A 19,479-nucleotide genomic window follows, 5' to 3' on the forward strand; every position below is an offset into this window, starting at 1 on the left:
TGCGTACAGACGTACGTATGTGTGCTATCGCGCATATTTTACAAACGCATGTATGCACGCTTTCACACACACACGCACAGACACACACACGCACACACACACACACGCGCATACTCACGTGCTGCTCCAGCATGGACAGAATGTGGTCTTGGCCCATGATGGCGCACAGGCGAATGCAATTGACGGGCTTGCTGTCCATCTCCTCCCACACGCACGAGCGCTGTTGCTGCTGCTGCTGCTGCTGCTGCTGCTGCGGTGCTATGCCTGCAGGCACGCTGCACTCGCCATCGTCGCTGTGCGAGTGCGCTGGAAGGTGGTGCGTGGTAGCCGTGTGTTTCCTGTGTGGAAGTGACGCGCACGCAAGGTACTCGTGCATGCAGAACAGGCGGTCGTCGTTGAGGGTGAGCGGGGTGCTGTCGCTGCGTGGGCGCCGCCTGTATCCGTTTGGCGTGGGCATCACCACGTAGCTGTTGGCCGTTGTGGACTGCGACAGCCGTGAGCGCTCGTACTCATCCAGCTCTCCGGACAGCGCAATCGAGTTGCTGTTCTCAGAGCGGGTCGCGCTACTGCCGCTGCCGCTGCCATTACCGCTGCACCCATCAACACTCGCACCCCTCGATAGCGCGTGCACAGCGGCAGCAGCAGAGGCGGTACGCCGCGTGTCGCCCGCCACAGTATCGCCGCGCCGCCGCCGCCTCCGTTGCTCCCCGGTCGCTAGTGCTGCTGTTGTCGTTGGTGGTGTGACAGGGAGCCCTACTCTCCTCGCTGCTGCTGCTGATGATGACGTTGATGATGATGATGATGATGATGGTGTTGGTGGGGTTGATGCTGACCGCTGGAGTGAGTGTGGCCGCGCCGTTGCCGCTGGCGAATCGGTTGGTGCCTTCCTTCCCACAATACCAGCACGCTTCACACCACCGCTGGCACTGCTGCACTTGTTGCTGCTGCTGCTTCTGCTGCCTCTGCTGTTGGTGTTGTTGTTGCTGCCTCTGCTGTTGGTGTTGTTGTTGCTGCCTCTGCTGTTGGTGTTGTTGTTGATGGAGAGGGAGGACAGGCGGGCTAGCAGTGCCGTCGCAGACGGGACGGTGGAGGGCACAGTCGCTGTCGATGTTGCCGGCGATGACGGTAACTGGTGCGATGGCGGCAAAACAACGCGGCCCCTCACAATCGACACATAGTCGTGGATGTGCGACACGTGCATGCTTCCCACGCTCGCAGTTGTGCTGTCGCTGCTGCTTCTGCTGCGGCCACGCCCCAATAATCTGCCACTGGTGTCGCTGCGACCGTGCATGGCGGCCGTGGCAGGGGCGGTGAAGGGAGCTGTCACACTCGAGATGCCAACCGTCGCCGGGGATGACGAGTAATGCTGCATGGCGGCGCTGCTGCTGCTGTTGGTGGTGCTGTTGGTGGTGGTATGGGGGTCGTGTACGCTGGGGTTGTGGTGGCTCTGCATCTGGTTGGTGTTCAGCTCGTGGTTGTTTCCGCCAACGTGGCTGGCGTGCCGGGGGTGAATTGGCATGGGCAACTGCAGGGGTGTTGGCGAAGTGAGCGACTGCCCGCGTCGGTTGGTGGCAGACATGAGCGAGATGTATCCGTTGCTCGCGCGCACGTGCGGAAAAGGGTTCGCATTCAAACCACCACCACCACCACCCTGTGGTGCGTGCTGCTGCTGCTGCTGCTGGTGGTGGTGGTGTTGTTGTTGTTGTTGCTGTTGTTGTTGTTGTTGTTGTTGTTGTTGCTGTCGCGTTGCTGGCGGGGAGGTAGACGAGGTGGCGGTGCACGGCTGTCGGTAATATGATTGGGTCGACGACGATGAACGGATGCTGCTGCTGTCACTGTCACTCGCCCAATCAATGAGACTTGGGCGCGGGATGCGCGCAAGCACGAGAATGGATGCACCAACATCCAGCAGGGCGCAAACGGCCGCCTTGTTTCCGCAGTAGCACGCAACATGAAGCGCTGTACACACACGCACACACATGTTGTGAATTGCACACGCACCGGTGAGAAACGCAAGGGCGACATGCACGTTACAGGTACGCAGAGTAGACTGCACATGCATTCAGAACACGGTTGTGTCACCTACCACACGCATACACACAAGCTCACATACATACGCATACACACAAGCACTCACGTAAACACACACAAGCACTCACGTAAACACAAACACACACACACACACAAAACCACGCACACATACACACGCACACACACACAAAAAAAAAAAACCACGCACATACACACAGAGCGTAAGTTGTTCACGCACGTGTTCGCGATTGCGCCGCGCCAACATTTGGGTCGAGGCCGTGGTCAGAGACCAGGAGGGCAACGATGCTACGCACAGCTGCAGCGTTCACGTCGCCGCGGGCCGTGCACACGGCGTGGAGCGGCGTGTCACCGTATGTGTTGGCGTGTTGGAGCAAACGCATGGGGTCTGTGCACGCGGCAAGCACCTTGCGGACGGCTGACTCTTGCGAGTGGTAGCAGGCATCGTGCAGCAGGGTGTTGTTGGTTACGGGCGACGTGTCGTGCACATGTGTTTGGAGCGGGCGGTCGAGATTCGCCGGCAGGTTGCCGTTGGCACACGCCACGCTCAAGGGTGACAAGCCGCTCTTGTTGTGGGTTACAAACACATCCGTGCGGCCTTTGCACGCGTTCAATAGAGGGGGCAAAACATCGCTGCCCTTGCTGCGCAAGGCGATGTGCAATGGCGTGTTGCCGTGGTTGTCCTGTGCCGCAATGTCGTCGTGCCCTTGCTGCAGGAGCGCTTCAACCAAGTCCTTACGGTTGGCGGCCACTGCCTCATGCAATGGCCACGTCGACCTGATCGCAGCAGGCTCCCTCGCTCCATCACACGGGCCGTCATCCTTGTGTGCATGTGTTTGTATGCGTGTGTGTGAGTGTGAGTGTGAGTGTGGGTGTGAGTGTGGGTGCGTGAGTGTAAGTGAGTGTGAGTGTGTGTGAGTGTGAGAGTGAGTGTTTGTATGTGTGTGAGAGTGAGTGAGAGTGAGAGTGAGTGTTTGTATGTGTGTGAGTGTGAGTGTGTTTGTTTGTTCGCGCATTTGTTTGTTTGTGCATGTGTTCGTATGTGTGTGAGTGTTTGTATGCGCGTGAGTGTGAGTGTGTTTGTGTAAGTGCGATGTGCATGTTGCCAATGTGGTGTATGGGCTGGGCAACCGTGTGTGCACAGGCACAGGAAGCATCTCTGTATGGGACGGTGAAGGAATTCGAGGAAGTAGGCTCGCTGCCATTGCCGAATATGCACTGCAGTCACCCTCGGTATTGCGTGCAATGATGAAGGTTGGCACGCCACAACATGCCCTCTGTTCTTCATCATCGTACCATTTGCATGGGGACAGCTGCTTGGGAAAGTGGAGGCGAGAGGGGCCCTGGAACGAAGTTGGTGGACAAGGGAAGGAAGGTGGCGATGGCGATGGCGATGGCAATGGCGATGGTGGGGGGGGGCACGTGAGTCTCGAGTGGAACGGGTGTTCAAATGCGGGACAGCGCGATGAGTTACAGAAGGATATTGATCAAACCTGCACACAGGCGAATAAGCAGTCAATGAGGAAGGAGTGCACTTCATGAAATGCGACTCACGCGGGGTGGTCGTGCTGGCCGGGGCCGACGATGGAGGCGGTGAGGATACCGAGGATGATGGCGGCGTTTGAAGTTTTGACCTCATGCCTGTGCTGCTGACGTCACGTAATGGGGCAGCCTTGCCGCAGCACATCTTGTGCACATATTGGATACAGACTGGCACCCACGCAACCGCCTCATCTCCACCGCCGCCAAGACGACCATTGCTCGCATCGTGCGCATCCATGCCGTGTGCGCACGCGCACGAAGCTCAAGACACGGTGCGTGACAATGGGGCTTGTGGCTTGTGCACCAGCTGCTGCTGCTGTGGTTGGCTGGTGTGGTTGATGATTGCGATGACGATGGTGATGGTCGTAGCTGTCTTCTTTCGTCTTCCTTCTTCCTCTCGTGCCCAAAAGGTCGGCTTTGTTACCGAATGTTAATCGAAATCTTCAATAAATAATCGAACCAAAACAAATTAGTGTAAAATATGGCAAATGTTCTCCAGCCGTTATGTGCCGCGAAGCATTCAACCAACGGAAGACAACCAACGACTGAGCGAGTGCGTTGTGAGTGTGTGTGGGTTGTGTGAGTGTTTGTACATGCGTGGGTGGTGTGTGTTGTACGTGAGTGCGTTGTGTATGTGTTTATACATAATGCGTGGCCGGTGTATGTGTTGTATGTGTGCTGGATGGCTGGTTTGCTCGCTTGGCTCTGCGGCTTGCTCTACAAAGGCGTTCTCGCCTGTTTCAACCCTCAACACCCCGCCTCTCTTCTTGGTTAGGGTGCATGTCAATTATTGCCACCATCCTGGTCTGAACACTCAGGGATGGCTCAAGCCAAAACCGCTGCGACAGCAGCGCTCACCACCCTCCACGTTGTCGACGCCCCGCCTGCGTTCGTCACCGAGGCGTGGGATCATGCCCTCGTTGACCTCTCGGATCTTTCCGGTTCGTTGCCGGGCGTGTGACACGAGAACAACACAACGACATTTACACACACATACACACACGCACACGCACACACGCACACACACACACATATACACACACACGCACACACACACACACGCACACACACACACACGGGTGGTGTAGTTGTTGCGTTTGGGGTGAATGTGCGACGTTTTGAGAGGTTGTTCACGTTGTCGATTGCGTGGTGATTGCTTTTGCAACACAGAGCCACTGCCCATTGAAGAAGATGTGCACAGCGTCGTGGAAGCCCTCAAGCAACTCGCAAACTCGATTGCAGCCTGGCAAGGGGAAGAAGACGCCTCTGGTACGACGTGTTGTTGTTGCTGCTGTTGTTGTTGTTGCTGCTGTTGTTGTTGTTGTTGTTGTTGTTGTTGTTGGTTCCGTATACTGAGCAGTAACCACGTTTCCAGGTATTTTCCTGTCTCACACGACCCCTTCTTGTTGTCAGACACGTTCTGGATTTTCCTGGCGGAGCAGAGCTGCAGCGTGCGTGCTCTCGTTGCCGTTCTTGCCTTCCACATTGACGCCAAGGTTCGGGTCGTGATGCCATCATCTTTGCTAACCTTGCCATCATCGCTGGCTGCTCGTGCGTGAGCCCAGCGTGCACACAGGGTCAACAGCATGCCAGTTTTTGATCGATCAGAGAGAGAGAGAGAGAGAGAGAGAGAGAGAGAGAGAGAGAGAGAGAGAGAGAGAGAGAGAGAGAGAGAGAGAGAGAGAGAGAGAGAGAGAGAGAGAGAGAGAGAGAGAGAGGTGCAATCTGTGACTTTTTGTCGTCACACCTTCAATTCACCCTCCCCTCCTCGTCATCTTCTCTCGTTCTCCCACCGCCCTCTCCCATCTCACGCTTGCCCCCCTCCTCCCGCTGTCCCTACTGCCAGGATGGCGCTGAGCTAGCGGCTGCGAGCGTGTACCTGCGGCTGCTTCTCCTTCCCGGTGCATCCGCCCACAAGACATACACACCCATGCTCTGCCGCCGCGCCTGCCAGGCCGTTCAAGCCGCAATCCCAACAGGTGCTGGCGCTGTGTGTGTGTGCGTGTGTGCGTGCGTGCGTGCGTGTGCGCGCGCGTGTCTGCGTGTGCAACTTGCATTTGCGTGGTTTATGTAATCTTAATCCATCACGTACTGCCACCACCGGTACACACGCGTTTGCTCCATATTCTCACACGTTCACCCACGCCGCGCGGCTGCAGTGTCGCGATCAACGGGCAGCAGCGCCAAGACGGCGGGTGCTGCTGCTGACGAGGACGTGCGCGTGGCGCTGGCTGTTCTTGCTCGCGTTGCTGCCAGTCCCATCTTCCCGTCCATTGCAGACAGCACCGACATCGTCGTCGAGGTACGGTGCTCCCTGCTCATGCTACTCCTGTGTACGCGTTTGGAAGCATGTATGAGCTTCTGCGCGCACGTGCGCGCGTGATTGGGCGAAGTTCAATTCATGAATTGTTCATCACATATTCATGCTTCACGCGTTGGTCGTTTAACCACACACACACACGCACACACACACGCGCGCGCATACACGCACACACTCGTCTTGACTGCGATACCGTGTCTCAGGTGCTTGCGCAGGCGTCACGCACGTCGGCGCCGACCACCGCCGCCTTGACGCGTGATCAACTCACTGCTGTTGATGACATCGCGACTGCAGGCAGCATCTCCGCCATTGCTTTCGCCGTAAGTGCACACACACACACACACACACGCACGCACACACACACACACACACACACACGCACGCACACACACACACACACACACACACACAAACACACAGTCATGCTTAGACACCACGACGTCAACTGTTCCTCACCGCCCACGTGCATCCATCTCCACACAGGGCCTGTATGCGCTGTGCACGAGGTCTGATATGAGAGACGCCACACGCCTCGTCTTCAAGAATCTGCTCCAAACCCTCAACATGTCTTGGACAAGCGGTGCAGCTGCACATACGACAATGGCATCATCATCATCCTCGTCGTCGTCGTCGTCGTTCACGCAGGCCCAGCTCCGTGTCCGCAACCTTGCCCTCTCGTTTCTGGACGTTCTGTCAACATCGCCGGATGCTGTGGATGTGTGCAAGTATCTCCGCATCATGGGCCAACACCTCTGCACGACTGTTGCCGATCGCGCTGCACACCGCGAGCAGGGCGCACAGGTGAGGAGGTGCTGTTGCTGGCAGACACGGTGGCGTCGTGACACCTTGTGTGTGTGTGGGGGGGGGGGTGACAGTGTACATACACGTGTACGTGCGCTCAAGTGAGTGTTTGGCCATTCCGAGGTCTATGTTTCTTCACATCACACCGTGCACGTCTCACAGGATGTATCCCATCATGCTGCTATTACCACACTCACACTCCGCTCCACTCCACCACCACCACCAATCACCACCAGGCGTTTGTGCATGTGTTGCGCCTGCTGCCTGTGCGCGAGGGTCTGTCCCTTGCGTCGTGGCTGCACCACTTTTCCCGCAGCAGCAAGACGGCCCACCGCACGCTGGCCATTGAATACGTCGCACATGTCCTCATCGTGAGTGCCCTATCGTGCAGCTAGGAAGGGGATGGGGGTGATTGTGATGAGCAGTTCAGTTGTGGTTGTGTTGTGTTGTGGTGGACAACGGTAATGTGTGTGGTACGGTTGTGTGTATGTTGTGGTGTGTGTATGTTGTGGTGTGTGTGTTGTGGTGTGTGTGCTGTGTGCTGTGGCGGCCAGGGGGAGGCGTGAGTTTTGTGGTGAATGTGCGTGCACGTTTGCGTGCGTGGCTAATCTGCGGCTGCTCACCCTTTGCTGTTCGACATGTGTTAGGACACTGCGTTCTGGACGGCGGTGACGAGCAAGGAGGCACTGACCAACACAGCGAACACAACAGCAGCAGCAAAGGCCAGCAGCGGCAGCGATACTTCGTTCTCGCCGGCGTCCACACCTGTGAAGAGCCCATCACAGCAGTCGTCATCATCATCGTCACCATCACTCTCATCGTCGTCCGCTGACGTGCAGCGCAAGCTCGTGCAGCTCATCTTCCTGTAAGACGCTAAGCCGGTGGTAGAGGTGGCGATGGTGTTTGTGATATGTTGAGGATGAATGGAGGAGGTGGTGGGTCGATGTTGTTGATGATGATTGTGAATTGTGGGCGCTGAGAGCAGCTGAGAGCGGCAGTGATGGGGCTGCTGTGGGTTTGTTTGCTGCTTGCAGCACGTGCTGTGTCATGTGTGTCCATGTCTGGTGCCCAAACAACCCTGCTGACGTTTTGTTCTTGTGCGTGCGTGCGCGTTGTGTGTCGCCATTGGTTGGCCACCAGGCGGTGCAGCGACAAGGCGGTGAATGTGCGCGTGCGTGCACTCCGCAGCCTGCGCGACATTGCTGCGGCCGCAGCTATGGCCACCGATGGCCACGATGGCAGCGACGTGAATGGCAGCAGCGGTATTGCCCGCCTGAAGGAAGTGATCTTGCAGCTGTATCGCGAGGCCTCCATCCAGGTGCTGGCGGTAGTGATGGTGGCGTTTTGGTGCTGTGCTGGGCGTGATGGAAGCGGACAGCAGTCGTGCTTACAAGCATGGCAGCCACACACACACACACACACACACACACACACACACACACACACACACACACACACACACACACACACACACACACACACACACACACGCACACGCACACGCACACACACCTTATCACGCGCTCACTCCCTCTTTGGTACACACACGTGCTCACAAACACACACACACACACACCTAATCGCTCACCCACTCCCCCGCTCCCCTTGCATGTGGTTGCCTGTTGATGTGCACTTCAGGACCTGGCGGCCACTGCAAGCAGCGCACTGCTCTCCGCCGCATCCTCGTCTCCTGTGCCGCCACCATCGTCGTCGCTGTTGTCGTCGCACTCCACCACGGACAATGGCAGTGCAGAGAACACGCACCCGACGCAGACACCGGCGCGCGGCAAGAAAGGCAGCCAGCAGCAGGTGTGGGACAAATAACTCAGGCAGCACGCACACACACACACGTGTCATACTATGTACTGAAACGTCGTGCGTCGTTCTCTCTCACTTCTCCCTGAACTTGATCGCAATCGCCCTTCAACCTCACCCATCACCACGCAACCTTTGTCTCCGTGACTACCACCACCACCACCACCACCACCACCACTGTTTCCACCCCCATTCTGTTTCTCCCCACTCCTTCGCATCCTTCTTCCATCTGCGCAGGACACGTTGTCGCACATGCTGCTGCGCCGCCTTGCTGACAGCAAAGGCGCCGTGCGCAAAGTAGCTGTTGCTGCAGCAGAGGCCATTCTCCTCCTCCTCGACTCTCTCACCGCGCATGAGGTGCGGCCAGCATGGTGTTGACGATGAGGGTAGCGGTGGTGATGGTGGTGGTGTTGACGATGAGGGTAGCGGTGGTGATGGTGGTGGTGTTGACGATGAGGGTAGCGGTGGTGATGGTGGGGTGTTGATGATGGTGGCGGCGGTGGTGATGGTGGGGTGTTGACGATGAGGGTAGCGGTGGTGATGGTGGTGGCGTTGACGATGAAGGTAGCGGTGGTGATGGTGGTGGTGTTGACGATGAGGGTAGCGGTGGTGATGGTGGTGGTGTTGACGATGAGGGTAGCGGTGGTGATGGTGGTGGCGTTGACGATGAGGGTAGCGGTGGTGATTTATGTTGGGTGCGGTCGCGATGGCGCCTGTGACGGATCAACCATGCACTGTATGTACACCAACGACTGACATCACCACCACGATCAACACTATCACCACCACCACCACCACGATTACCAGATTGAGTCGCTGACGGGGCGGTGCCGGGATCCTGTGCTCTCTGTGCGGCGCCAGGCCCTCGAGTCTGCACACCGCGTCCTCGCACACCACCGCCACAGCGAAGTCGTCAGAAGGTGTGTGCTTGTGCCGGTGGTGATGCTGGTGGTGATCTTGGCGGAGAGGCTGTGAACGCATGTGCTCTTGCGAGAGACGTTTAGCGTACACGATTGTGCATTTGCTTACTCCGCTGTGCGTGTGTGTTCACACACTGAACCATCATGACACCATGTGTGTGTGTGTGTGTGCCAGGTCGTTCTTTGAGAGCGCGCTGCCGCTGATGCTGGACAATGAGGAAACCGTCAGAACCAAGTACCGTGGACTCATGTTGCTGCTGTTGCCTGGAGAGTGGGGCCTGTGGGAAAGGAGCTGACTGCAGCGTTGGCGGCATGAGTGCTTGCGTCCCATAATGTGTTCTTGCATATCTGCACCTCATAGGTCACACATATTCCCCTCACCTTTACCCTCACACACGACCCTCACCAACCCCACGTTGGCACACAACCCTGCGTCACTTGGTGTGTGTGTGCAGGTGCACGAGCATCGTTGCATCAGTTCTGCTTGACGGCGTGTTGGAGGAAACGAGTGATCTCACAGACAGCCTCCTCGAGTGGCTTGCAGAGCACCCGGAGTACAGGTGCGCGCATGCATTGATGCTTCTTGTGCGTTGGCGGGCTTTGTGGTATGGTGGTATGTTCATGTGGTTGAACGTGTGCATGTGACAGGGGTGTTGTTGTCCTGACGTTTGATTCCATCGGTGGCCCATACCACACACACACACAGACACAAACACTTCTTTATTTGTTGCCATGTTGGCACTCCAAAAACGTGCAACGCTCATCCACACACACACACACACACACACACACACACACACACACACACCTCTCACGGATGCAGGCGGTATGTGCAGCGTGGCTGTGCAGACTGGCAGCGCAACAAGCAAATCACCTCCAAGCACATCAAAGCCCTCTTTAGCAGGGTGGACAACGGAAAGACGGTGAGCCTGTGGGATGTGCGATGTGCGATGGGATGGGGTGAAGCAGAGTGGTGTAGCTTGTTGTGTGCGTGTGCGTGCGTGTGCGTATTTCGCTGCCTGTTGCATGTTTACATTGCGCAAAGCAAGAGTAGTTCTCACCAAATTGCTGTCGGTGCACTCCACATACATGCATACACCCGCGCATATGCATACACGCACACACATACGCACGCACACTCACACACTCACACGCACACACACACACACACACACACACACGCACACAAACACACATATTGCAGGCTGCGTGGTCATTTCTTTCGATTGTGGCGACGCAGGGTGGCATGCTGGTAGACCCTGCGTTGGTGTACAAGTATTGGAGCGAGAGCGTGCTGGAAAACACGTCCGTTTCCAGCGTGATCCTGACCATTCTAAACGCCGTCGGTGATCGCATGACGCAACAGCAGCGGTCCTCCCTCACAGGTGGGACAGAAATGCACGTTTGTAGGATGTATACGTGTTTGATTTGTTTACTTGCGGACGTGTCTGTGTTCGTATGTGTTTGTCTGTTTGGATAAAGTGCAAGTGTGATCATGTGCACGCGAGCGCGCACACTTCCGTTTGCACACGTCGGCTACTGCGTCGTTGGTTGACTGGGCGGCTGGTCGTCATGCTTCCTCATGGGAGTTCTCTCTGCACTGGTTCGTTCACGCGTGTACATTGCCGATGGGCGTTGCAGGCCAACTCAAGCGCCACGTGCTCGGTTTCTCGCTGCCACCGCCTCTCATCGCGATTGCCATGGCCACAATCACCAAGGTGATGATGATGATGGTTATCATGATGATGATCATGACGATCATGATGATGGTGGTGATAATGATGATGATGATGTACTTGATGCATGCCTTTACACTGTGTGTGTGCGTGTGTGTTTGGGGGGGGGGATGAGCAGACAGCCACTCTCCTCTTGCACCTTCAAGTTTTGGTGCATCTTGGTGCGTCTTGATCGTGTTCACTCATTTGATTTGTCTGCGCAATGTATGATGCGGTGTGCTCTCAGTTTGATGCTCTGGACAACAACAGCAAGGAAGGCCTGGCAAAGCGTAAGCATTCGTATTGTTGTTGGTAAAGTTGTCGTTGTTGGTAAAGTTGTTGAAGTTGTTGTTGTTGAAGTTGTTGTTGTTGAAGTTGTTGTTCTTGTGGGTTGGGGTGGTGGCGCGTGATCCAACGCTGCTTCTGCGTTCAAGCAACTCACGTGTAACACATCTTTCGCACACGCACACACACAACCCCCAACATATGGCCCAGCCTCTGTTGAATTTTGCCGGCAGGTGCTGCACAAGTGCCGGGATTGCATCACGACGACGCAGTCGCAGTCACCGGACGAAACAGCCGCTGCCCGCCACATCTTCACCCTTGGTGCGTCACATCATCGCGTTGGTGTCGGTGGTAGCAATGGTCGACGTGGTGATGCAGGTTGTTCTTCGAAGTCAACATCAATGTGTCACATGCGTGTGTGTGGGCCTCGTTCGTCCTTGTGCGCGTTTCCTTGTCCTTTGCAACCCTGACACCTTGCATCACGGGTATGGTGTGACGTGCTGTTGACCTGCGAGCAGGCGAGGCTGCCATGGTGTGTCCACAGAGCGTGGATGACGCGCTTGTTCTTCCGCTCCAAGCAATCATCGCCCGCGCAGACGTACGTTGGCGCAGTGCGAATGAGTGAGAGTAGGAGGGAGTGTGTGCGTGTGTGTGTGTGCGTGTGCGTGAGAGAATATGTGTGTGAATGTGTGTTTTGCTCGTGAGTGTGCCTCGCTCCCGTGATTTTTCGCCCGACTCTACTTGACTTGTACCGTTGTCCGTGTGGTGAACTGATATGTGTAGAAGGAACGCAACCCCATTTTGCGCGCACACGCGTATCTCGCGCTCGGCAAGGTGTGTCATGTATGTGTGTTATGTGTGTTGTGTGTGTGTCATGTGTGTGTGTGTGTCGTTCGTCTGTGTGTATTTTGACGGGGGTTGCTGCTGTTGGATGCAGCCCTGGTGACACCATATGAAGTGGACGATTCAGTGTTCTTCCTTCTCCCGCTTATCAATGCTGGTGAATTTGTATGTGTGTGTGTGCGTGTGCACGTTCGTCTATTTGTGTGCGTCTATTTGTGTGCGCCTATTTGTGTGCGTGCGCGCGCGTGTGTGGTTCAGGTTTGCCTGCAGCGAGAGGAGCTGGCCAAGACGTGGATCTCATCCATGGTGCGGCTTTGTCGTGGCTGCCATTGTCTGTCGGAGGCAGATTGCCTACTGACACTATCGTTATCTTGTCTGAGGGACACATGAAACACCACCAACAATCCTATCCTCACGTCACACAATCACCACCACCACCACCGCTCACAATGCTATTCTCACCACCGCGACTGCCCCCACGATGGCCTTTGCTGCGATGTGACAGGCGCGGGAGCTCGACGAGTGTCCAGATGCCGCCGTTAGAAACAACATCGTTGTCATCATGGCCGATCTCTGCATCAGGTGATGCACTGATGACACTGGCTATGCTGTGCGTGCGTGTGTGTGCGTGTGAAGGGTTTGAGGGGTGTGGCAGGTCATGGCGCTTGTGAGGGCGCTCAGAGAGAGAGAGAGAGATAGACAGACAGAGAGATAGACAAAGAGAGATAGACAGACAGAGAGATAGACAGAGAGACAGAGAGAGAGAGAGAGCTGTTGTCGTGTCGTGGCAACTTCATGCATGCTTGCACGGCCACATGTCCTCACGTTGTAGCCGAGTATGCGCCACCCGACAGGTACACAACGTTTGTGGAGCGGTACATCCCGACGCTGGCCGGCTGTCTTCGCGATGAGTCACCACTCGTCCGTCGCCAGGCTCTCATGCTCCTCACACGGTATAAACGCCTCAGCACCTGTGTGGCGAGGGTTCTCCTCCGTTATCCATTGACATGTGTTGAAGTGTTGAGAATCCTACGCCACGATGCGATCATGTCAAGAGCCCCTTTATTAATCCTCTGTATGCTCTTTTCGCCGCCACGAACAACCACAACAACAACAACAACAACGATGTTGCTTGCGTTCAGGCTGTTGACTGAGGATTACATCAAGCTGAAGGGCGTGCTGTTCTTCCGTCTGCTTGTCACCCTCGTTGATGATGATATGCAAGTCAGGAACCTTGGTCAGTTCATATTCGATCTGCGTCAAGACACCAACCCATACATGTGTGCAGAGTGACGGATGTAGATTGCCCTCCTCTCTTTCTGGGACTTGAGAATCAACCGCCGTGGCAACTGTGGCGCTGTTGAAGTTTTTTCTGTCACTCTCTACTGTTCCTGTCACCTTGTCGTGCTGCCTTCGCCACCATTTCACTCACGGCCGCCTCCCCCAATTGTGCCTCTTGTTCGAAACAGCCAACTTCTGCCTCATTCATCTCCTCTTCGCCCGCGACCCAACCATCTTCCGCGCGGTACGTCCATGCACATACATGCACTTGTACACGTGCACACATGTACATGCACAGGTATGCATGCTGGTGACGGAGTCGGCAAAGCGTTGCATATGAGCACATGCCACGTGTTGGTCTTAACCGTCATCATCAAGCGTTCTGGTGGATGGGATTCGCCTTTCCCGTTCAGCGACATTGCGTATCTAACCCACTGCTGGCCCATGGAACAACCCACCAATGGCACACGCTGACAGCACTTTGTTGAGGCTGTGTATCACCTCAACGACCACCGCCAGCACCCGACCTACAACCGCCTCCCCCAATCCGACGCAGATCGTGCCCGCTTCAACTTCACCGTGCGTTAAAACAATGCTTGCAGGCACAGCGAGTGCCCTTTGTTGTGTCGTAGTTTTGGTAGCCACACACACACACACACACACACACACACACACACACACTGGATGGAAGGGCGGGTGGCTTGTGAGGCATTGTTGGTGGCGGGAGGTGGGTGGTGAGACGGCAGCGTGTGTCATGTTTTGTGTTTGCCGAAGAAGCGATGGCCTTGTTTATCTTCACGCTCACACGCAACATGGTTGTGCACATGTCCATGCATGCGCGCACCTGTGCCCGTGTCACCAGGGTGTTGAGAACCGGACCAAGCGCGAGTACATGTATCGCATAATGCTGCAGCACTGCACTGATGTCGACAGGCTCAACATCACACAGGTCAGGCACTCAGCATGTACGCACTCAGAGGAGGCACTTGCACGCGCGCACACACACACACACATTCACCTCTCCCTTGTTTTACTGAGGCATTACTTTACCTGTGCGTGATCATGAGCAAGGGGGTGTGTTCGACGCGGGTGCTGAAGCTCACTATACCATCATTCTGTGTGCGCTTGTGCGTGTGCGTGTGTGGGTGTGTGGTGGATGTAGGACCTGTGCCAGGGTGTGCTGAACGCCGTTGCAGATGAAGAGCTCGAGTTGAACTCTGAAATGCAGAATGTTCTCACGGACGCCCTCCTCATTCTCTCGTCAAAGGTGATCATGATGATGGCAGTTGTTGTGCATGGTGGTGGTATTGTGGTGGTCGTGGCGGCGGCGGCGGTGGTATTGAGGTGGTGTGGTGGACAACAGTATGCATGCCAACCGTCAACAAATTGGAAGGTTTGTGCATGGTGTTGTTCCTCACACACACACACACACACACACACACACACACACACACACACACACACACACACACACACACACACACGCACACACACACACACACGTGTCTGTTGCGCGTTTTATGTTGCTGAACAGGACATCAAGCTTGGCAAAGCGACAGACACAAGCGGCGACCTGGAGGACGAAGAGGACAAAGCATCCGGAAAGGCAGCTGTCAAGGCCCAGCTCATTTCAAAGGTGCGTTTTGCGTACTGATGTGTTTGCTCGTCTTCTCTGAAAGTCGCATTTTCTTTGAGGTGTGGGTGGCCGAATTGTGTGCAAGACATTCTTGTTGTTGGCACATGCATTTTCACACACGCACCCCAAAACAAATAAAACCCCGGCAGATTGCGAAGAAGAACCTCGTGCAGAACATACTGCCGATTGTTGTGCAGCTGAAGAATGCGCTGGACCGCAAACGCTCGCCGCTCCAGCGAAACATCATGCTCTACCTGCGCGAAGTGATGGCCGACCACAGGGACGAGGTTGAAGGTGAGAAACGGGTTGTTGTTGTTGTTGTTGTTGTTGTTGTTATTGTTGTTGTTGTTGTTGTTGTTGTTGTTGTTGTTGTTGTTGTTGTTGTTGTTGTTACGGGCGGAGTGTGGGCATACATTATTTGCGTACGCGCGTGTACGTGGATACTGTGTTGCGTGTATTTTGGATTTGAAGACAGGAATGGATGACACGTGCATACAGGTGCTGTGGCACGCCCTCATGACTGTTGTGTTGATGATTGCATGCGCTGTTCAGAGTTGCTGAGTGCAAACCAGCAGCTTGCACGCGAGATCAAGTTTGACCTGGAGCAGTTTGAGAAGGAAGCTCGCAGCCGCCGCGTGTCTGTGTACGTTTGCATGGCAGTGCTGGACGTGGCTAACATAGCGGTGGCGATTGTGACAACCGCGATGAGCACAACAGGAAATGTGTGGTCATGACAGCTCAGTCACACCACTGCACTTGCTGCGTGCATTCACAAACTACTTTGCTCCGCCCCCTCATGTGTGTGCCCACCACCACCACCACCACCACCACCACCACCACCACCACCACCACCACCACCCTGTTCAGCATGTCGCTTGCTGCCACGCCGTCTCGCATGACACCGCGTCTTCGCTCGGCCTCCACCGCACCGTCACCGTTCCTTGCGGGCATGGACACGCCAAACTTCAAGGCACCACGTCTCCGCACACAGCAGTCTGGCCTGCGCCGACAGAGGTCCGCATGCATATGTGCGTATGTGTGTGCACGTGTGTGTTGGTTGATTTGTTGGTTGGTTTGTTAGTTTGCTTGCTTTCGTGTATGTGTGCGCGTGTGCGCGCAATGTTATCCATCTCTACTGCGCTCTCTGCACGCTCATTACTCGTGATGTTAACCCATGTCACTGTGCCACCGCCAGCCGCTCCGACCCTGCGCGTACCCCGCTTCGCAGCAGCACCTCTGCAGCCGCGTTCACGCCAGTCGCCATGCGTGAGTTGGACATACAGGGGCGGCGGTCGTGTACCTTCTCTTGTTGGAATGTGGATGGCGATGACAACAAATGACACACAGTGCTCGCCATTGAATCGTTGACACACACACACACACCCCATTTTCGTCGTGTTTGTTGTGCATGTCAAGCAGGTGGTGAGCGCGGTCGTGGCGCCACTGCCGGCATGACCACGCCGCTGCGCGCCAATCCGCTGGCGTGGGTTCGCACCCCGGCCTCGAAGCTCGCGTCCAGTAAGAAGCCAGGTGTGATTTGCGTGTGTGCTTGTGTGTCTGTTGCTTGCGAATGTGGGTGAGTGAATATGTGGTGTTTTCCTGAGTGCTCTCTACCGCAATGCGTCCACCACTCACCGCGCCACATGATTACCGCTGCCGCCATGACCATCACCTCCTCAACACATCATCAACAATCGCAACAACAGGTGCTCGCACTGCCTCCACTGCCACAGCAACGGCAGCGCCGGCGGCGAACACAACTGCGGCGACCAAGGCATTGGGTCGCCTGTCCACAGTTGATGACGTGGAGACAGACGTGATTGTTCTGGAGAGCCCAGCGGACAACACCAGGTGTGTGTGTGTGTGCGTGTGTGTGTGCATGTGTGCGATGACAAAGGATTGGGATAGGGAATAGCGCATACGTTGTCTGGTCTACGTAACGATGGCGGCATTCAGCCCTTGACCCATGTCAGTCGCTAACAGCATGCGCTTGCACACACACACACACACACACACACACACACACACACACACACACACACACACACACACACACACACACGCACATTCACACACTACAATGCACACACGCCAGGGTGCGCCGCGCCGTGTCAAAATGGCCGCTGCCACCGCCCGTGTTCAAGACACTGAGCAGCAGCAGCGATGATGATGATGGACAGGCGAAGAGTGCAAACGCCAACACCACCGCCATGGATGAAGAGGAGGAGGTCGACCCACTGCTCTCTGAGGTGCAATAGCACCATGCAGCAATGGTGGCGAGAGAGTTTGTGTTTGTGTGCATGTGTGGTTTTGTTCGTTGGGTTGTGGCAGCTGTTGTGTTGAGTTCTGTTTCGTTTCGTTGCGTCGCGTTGCGTTGCGTGCCCCGGCTCACATGCTTCTTCTCCCCCTCTCAACTTCCATGTGCGAGTCAACCAGACGCCTATGAAGCGCTCCAAGGAAGTCACTGCCTGAGCCACCGCGTGTGTGCGTGTGTGCTTGTGAACGTTCACATGTGTGTGCGTGCGTGTGTGCGTGTGTGTCTCTCTCTCTCGTTGAGGAACACACAATTGCTGCTTTTGTTGAATTTGAATTGCCATGCCTTCCTACCGTTGACTTTCTGCATTTCTGTTACTGCCTAACTGAGCCAACTACCACCACCACCACCACCACCACCAGCGCGAGAGACACAATACTGTTCCTAACCTCCCTCGCCCTTGTTTCGTTGTCCTTTTGTCATCGTGTTGCGTTTTCTGTTGCTGTGTTTTATTGGAACAACACGCTCTTCCTTCCCTTCTCGCGTTCTCTCTGTTTGAGGCATCAATGGGTTTTGATGGGCCATGTAGATGCTGGTGCTGCCGTTTGTGTTTGTAGAAGTGAATGTACGACAGAACCAAACTCGCCATTGGCAAGGAGCGCAACCGATGCGCGCGCACGCACACACAGAAAAACACAACCAACCAACCAGCCGACACATACACACACAACACACAACACACAACACAACACAACACAACACAACACACACGCACACACACACACACACACACACACACACACACACACACACACACACAAACGCGAGATCACGGGTGAGCAGCGGATCAAGCCGTGGACTCGTCGCTGGCCGCGTCCTCCTTCTCCTTGAGCAGCTTGATGCCCTTGTACAGCGCGCAGATGATCTCCGCCTCCGTGATGCAGAAGCGCGCGCGTGGCGAGATGTCGCACACACCGCCCTCGCCAATCGGCGTGTGCTCTCCGCCAATCCCGCGCACACTCAGCCCAAGCGGCTTGCACACCTCCTTCGCCTTGGCATCTGTCCCGTCAGCCGTCAGCTTCGGAAGCCCAATGTGCACGCTCGCGCGCATCCCCGTGCCCAGGTTCGTCGGGCAGCTCGTCACAACGCCGTAGTCTGGCGACATGGCAAACGACAGGCCCTCAATCCCGCTCACAACATCAAGCGCCGTCTTGAGCCGGTCAAACACGTCGTTCAGCACCGTGCCCTTCTTCATGCACATGATGCGCAGGTGGTCCTCCTCGCCAACCCAGATCACAAACCCGCGGTCCTCAGACACGTAGCACCCGCGCCCGTACGGCCAGTCAGACGCAATGCCCGCGCTCGCCAGGTACGGGTCTGCCGCCATGTCCTTGAACATGATGTGGTCCGCCACCAGCTGCTTGTACTCCTCGTCGCTGATCTTGTCCGGGTGCCCGGGCGTCAGCGAGTTGTACCCGCCCCCGTACTCGGGCATTGCCTTGAGCTTCTCAAACGCCTCGCACATCTGTGTGCCATGTGTGCCATGTGTGTGCGATGTGAGTGATGTGTGAGCGAGCGAGGAAGAGAGTGGGGTGGGGGCGAGGTGAAGCAGTGAGGGCTCACGCATCAGGGTATGAACGCACACGCATACACACATGCACACACACACATGCACACACACACATGCACACACACACATGCACACACACACACACACACACACACACACCTTCTTCTCGAGGCTGACGCGGTCCTCCTGCGTCATGGCGCCTGGCAGTGGGAAGTCAGCAAGGTTGCGTCCAACGCGCACGCGCATGCTCAGGGCTGGCAGCCCAAGTGCCGCAAGGTCGAGCTTGCCGCCCTCAGGAAGGCCCTCAACCCCAGACAGGTCCCAGCTGTTCACGTGCTTGGCATCCTCGGCAACGCCGTGGTAGTCCGCAATCACCTTGCTGAAGAACGGCTTGAACCGGTCGTAGTCCGCGGGCTGCATGGCGTCTGTGTCGTGCCGTTGTGCACGT

The 19,479-nt window shown here is 56.0% G+C and overlaps 3 protein-coding genes across 3 annotated transcripts in view; 1 reads left to right on the plus strand and 2 right to left on the minus strand.

Moving 5' to 3' along the window:
* The window catches only part of PTSG_07470 (TKL/MLK/HH498 protein kinase), a 7,716-nt gene extending 3,692 nt beyond the window's left edge, over positions 1-4,024 (minus strand). Inside the window, exons 1-4 of the mRNA XM_004990918.1 lie at positions 3,604-4,024; positions 3,346-3,392; positions 2,270-2,870; positions 119-1,959 (exon numbers count right to left, since the gene is read on the minus strand). Of these exons, the coding sequence (XP_004990975.1) occupies positions 119-1,959; positions 2,270-2,870; positions 3,346-3,392; positions 3,604-3,829 (2,715 nt within the window). The 5' untranslated portion in view covers positions 3,830-4,024. The remainder of the gene's footprint in view (positions 1-118; positions 1,960-2,269; positions 2,871-3,345; positions 3,393-3,603) is intronic.
* A 98-nt stretch (positions 4,025-4,122) lies between these two features.
* PTSG_07471 (uncharacterized protein) lies at positions 4,123-18,100 on the plus strand. The gene is made up of 40 exons (XM_004990919.1): positions 4,123-4,144; positions 4,367-4,532; positions 4,762-4,860; positions 5,005-5,087; positions 5,438-5,570; positions 5,751-5,893; positions 6,115-6,231; positions 6,395-6,712; positions 6,949-7,083; positions 7,360-7,577; positions 7,853-8,030; positions 8,351-8,521; positions 8,765-8,884; positions 9,335-9,447; positions 9,623-9,682; positions 9,903-10,007; positions 10,271-10,370; positions 10,652-10,832; positions 11,089-11,165; positions 11,410-11,452; positions 11,658-11,768; positions 11,966-12,045; positions 12,231-12,281; positions 12,549-12,596; positions 12,796-12,872; positions 13,145-13,243; positions 13,433-13,527; positions 13,760-13,815; positions 14,049-14,150; positions 14,434-14,520; positions 14,734-14,838; positions 15,106-15,207; positions 15,357-15,501; positions 15,760-15,850; positions 16,075-16,221; positions 16,403-16,473; positions 16,627-16,737; positions 16,914-17,058; positions 17,303-17,456; positions 17,644-18,100. Exons 2-40 carry the CDS (start codon positions 4,412-4,414, stop codon positions 17,677-17,679), a joined length of 4,428 nt encoding a protein of 1,475 aa, XP_004990976.1. The 5' UTR covers positions 4,123-4,144; positions 4,367-4,411; the 3' UTR covers positions 17,680-18,100.
* Positions 18,101-18,306: 206 nt separating this feature from the next.
* On the minus strand, positions 18,307-19,451 carry PTSG_07472 (arginine kinase; the record flags this gene model as incomplete). Its single annotated transcript, XM_004990920.1, has 2 exons — positions 18,307-18,986; positions 19,191-19,451. The coding sequence occupies 2 exons, from the start codon at positions 19,449-19,451 to the stop codon at positions 18,309-18,311; spliced, it is 939 nt and encodes a 312-aa protein (XP_004990977.1). The 3' UTR covers positions 18,307-18,308.
* Between the last annotated feature and the right edge of the window lie 28 nt (positions 19,452-19,479).

Source organism: Salpingoeca rosetta, assembly GCF_000188695.1.
Source record: "Salpingoeca rosetta unplaced genomic scaffold supercont1.22, whole genome shotgun sequence".
NCBI lineage: Eukaryota > Choanoflagellata > Craspedida > Salpingoecidae > Salpingoeca > Salpingoeca rosetta.